At 43.5% G+C, this 3,844-nt stretch overlaps 1 protein-coding gene across 1 annotated transcript in view; it reads right to left on the reverse strand.

The window, feature by feature from the left end:
- Nucleotides 1–1,214: 1,214 nt before the first annotated feature.
- The window catches only part of LOC104531767 (low-density lipoprotein receptor-related protein 5-like), a gene marked incomplete at its 3' end in the record, with an annotated part of 9,306 nt that continues 6,676 nt past the window's right edge, over nt 1,215–3,844 (reverse strand). The window contains exon 5 of the mRNA XM_010176761.1: nt 1,215–1,538. Within this exon, the coding sequence (XP_010175063.1) occupies nt 1,215–1,538 (324 nt within the window). The remainder of the gene's footprint in view (nt 1,539–3,844) is intronic.

Below are 3,844 nucleotides of genomic sequence, written 5' to 3' on the forward strand. Positions count from 1 at the left end.
TCTGCCCAGCAGCTCTGCCCCCACTCCTCCCGAAGCCTGTCGAGCTGCCGGGGGTTGTTTGTGGTCAAAGCGCAGAACCCAGCACTTGGCCTTGTTGAACCTCATGCAGTTGGTCCTGGCCCATGGATCCAGCCTGTCCATATCCCTCTGCAGAGCCTCCCAACCCTCCAGCAGATCAATGCTCCTACCCAGCTTAGTGTCATCTGCAAACTGACTGAGGGTGCACTGAATCCCCTTGCCCAGATCGTGGATTTAACATCTTTGTTAAACAGGAGTGTCCCCAGTACCGAGCCCTGGGGAACACTTGTGACCAGCTGTCAACTGGATTTAACTCCATTCTCCACAACTCTTCGGGTCAGGCCATCCAGCCATTCTTTTACCCAGCAAAGAGTACACCCAACCAAGCCATGAGCAGCCAGGTTCTGCAGGAGAATGATGTGGGAAACAGTGTCAAATGTTTCACTAAAGTCCAGGTAAACAACATCCACAGCCTTTCCCTTGTCCACTAAGTGAGTCATTTGGCCACAGAAGGAGGTCAGGTTAGTCAAGCAGGACCTGCCTTTCTTAGACCTTTTCATCTAGTTAGAATTTCCTTATATGCTCCTGTGTCAGGGTGCGAGAAGCTTTGTTGGTTTATTTTTTTTTAAGTCAATTTTCTATTCATCCGCTAATTTTACTAGAAACTGAAATTCTTATTGGGCAACCAGTGAACTGGCAGGTTCATCACATGCAGGGGAAAACAAATACATATGAATTTCAAGTGCATGTGCACTTGTGTTGTGCAGACTACTTAGCAGGCTGCTTTATTGGATGTTATTTTTGCTGACTTTATTAAACAATTAAGAGAAAAAGATATTTTATTTTTTTTTTAGGATTTCTCTGCCACCCACCTACACACTTAGGTGAAGACCGGGAAAGCTTCAGTCACACAGCTGAACCACCTAGAAAGCACTTCTAGCAAAACCAGAAAGACCAGACTTGGCAGCGCTGTTATTTCTAAGATTTGAAATATGAATCTCCAGCCCTAATTCATGCCACAAAAATAGATATAAGACTCCACACTCTGTCCTCATGTTTAAAGATCACTTTTGAAGCCGAAAACCTTTGGAAATGGACCTGTGATATCCATCCCTTCGCTTTCTATACTGCGAGGGATCACAAGGACCTGGGAGCCACAAGCACGGAAGAATACGGTAGCAAACAAAAAGGCTTACAGCTGCAGTTCCTGCTGTTGGGATCCAAGGTATAATGAGCCGCACAGCCACACCTGAATCCATTTGGGATGGCAAGGCACAAGTGACCACAATGGCCATTATTTTGCACGCAATCATTCAAGCCATCCTGACGTGAAGAATGGAAGACCAGTATATCCATCACAAAATCCAGATGGTCCTGAATAAGTGTCCTGTTCTTCCCACTGGTCTTGTCTGCTCTTTCTATGCTGTGAAGGTTCCAGTCTGTCCAGTAGATGTAGTCACTGTATTGGGTTAATCCGAATGGGTGAGGTAGATCATCTGCTATGATTTCGCGTTCTTGTCCTGCAAAAATAAAGATAATCAACTGAAGGACAATTTCCAAGTCATGAAATGAAGAGTGTGACTGGCATCAAGAAAAAGTTTTTTCTTCCCTTTTTAAAATAAAACCTCATTTCTTAAGTCAGCATCATGGGATTTGTTATTGAGCAGTATCTGCTCAGGAGGTAACCTAAACACTTGCATTCAAAACCTTATCTTGATACCCTCTTGCCTATAGAGCAATTTGAAACTGCGCCAGCACGTTGTTGTTCAAAGAAATACTACTTTATACATCTCAGGCTTATCATCCCAAATAGACATTTGAAGACATATTCAAGAATACCAGCAGCTCCAGGAATCACTTAGGCCAATAAAAAACCAATTAATGTGCATGAAAGCAACAACATACAACAAACTTGAGATTCACAGAGAAACAGCTATGAGAAATTCTGATGATTCACTCAAGGAACGTAGATCGTTTGCGGTGCAATTTAACATACAGCTACTCCAACAGATTAGGAAACCATTTGTTTGGCAGAAATCCCAATACTCCCACGCTCAGTGGCTCAGTTAACAACAAGAAAGAGATGGACTTGTTGGAGTGGTTCCAGAGGAGGGTCACAAAAATTATCAGAGGGCTGGACCATCTCCTCCTACGAAGAAAGGCTGAGAGAGTTGGGGTTGTTCAGCCTGGAGAAGAGAAGGCTCTGGGGAGAACTTACTGCAGTGTTTCAGTACTAAAAGGGGGCCTCTCTGAAAGATGGGGACAGACTTCTTAGCAGGGCCTGAAGCGACAGGACAAGCCTTTGAACTAAAAGAGGGGAGATTTAGACTAGATGTAAGGAAGTTTTTTATCAGGGTGGTGAAACCCTGGCCCAGGTTGCCCAGAGAGGTGGTAGAAGCCCCATCCCTGGAAACACTCCAGGTCAGGTTGGACAGGGCTCTGAGCAACCTGATCTGGTTGAAGATGTCCCTGTCACTGCAGGGGGGTTGGACTGGATGGTCTTGAAAGGTCCCTTCCCACCCAAACCAGTCTATGGTTCTGTTACTCACAACAGATTTAACACCTTCTAGAGCATTAGGAGGCCTCCGCCAGAGACGCACTACTAAAGTAGATAAAGTCTTACTGTAAATCACCTTCCTGAACATTTTCAAGCATTTTCATTTTCTATTAATCTCTCCCACTGTACATCAAATGAAGTTGTAGCCTTCACCAGCATCATCTCCTCCTGTCTCAAACATCCAATGCTCGATTCTACAGAACACCTCATTTTTCTTCCCCTGCCCTACTTTCTATCATGCCCTCTCCTGTCTGGCCAAGACTAGAGAAGGAATGAAAAACCCAAAAACGAGAACATGAAGCTATTTCCCTATAAACCACCAGAACTAAATATAGAGGCAACCTTCCCAACTACTTTTAGGCATCTGAAGTGTCCAAGTTAGGGGCACAAATACCCTGCAGACTCTTAGGTACTTAGAGCAATTTTGGTCCACAGTGATGAATTCAGGGGACAGGCTCTTTTGAAGGAAGCAGATAAGCTGTCTAATTGGATTTTGATAGTTGGTAGATGGAGGAAAATCTCCCAAAAGAGTGATTTTTTCCTGTTGGGTAACGTTTACAGTGCCCAAGATTAAGCTGAGACAGCGTTCACTCATCCACCGATGAGTGCTTTATTCATTGCTGGTGGGGTAGACACTTCTATCAGCAACACTCATTCAAGATCTCTCCTGGCAAGGAGACCAGCACTGCAGAACCCAGGCCAAATCTCACAACGTCTCCGTAACCGATGAGCCCACCTGCTAGAAGTCTACCTGAGTCTTTATAATCTGCTACCTAAAAAGACATCATACAACACGGGTAGCTGCTGCGCTCATCCTTCTACTTTCCCACCACAAATAAATGTTATAGTGGATTCATCTTTAGAACCAGTTTAATCTACCACAGATGATTTCACTATTGTGTTTCTTCTCAATGCCACAATGGGTTTCTAGCTCAAGCTTGCCTTTGGCTGTTTTGTTTTTCCAAGTATAATGCAGAAACTTAGTGAGAACTTTGATAGATTATGCACTCTGTATGGAAAAAAAACAACTCTAGATAAAGAAACAATCTTACTGCCATTTCTAAACAGTGACATCCATTCAGTACTTGTCACCCCAAAGCAACAAATACAAGGAATGCAAAATCAGCGACAGCCTCGGAATCTAAAACTGCATCACTCTGTTTTCCTGAGCTTTTTAGATTCTCTATACTCTGAAGATATGCCCACAGAATAACACCTTAAAAACAAAAATCTCACTCTGATGGTAGCTTTTCACAAATTTAAAAAAAA

This window comes from Antrostomus carolinensis, unplaced genomic scaffold (genome assembly GCF_000700745.2).
Source record: "Antrostomus carolinensis isolate BGI_N321 unplaced genomic scaffold, ASM70074v2 scaffold6691, whole genome shotgun sequence".
NCBI classification, from domain to species: Eukaryota; Metazoa; Chordata; class Aves; order Caprimulgiformes; family Caprimulgidae; genus Antrostomus; species Antrostomus carolinensis.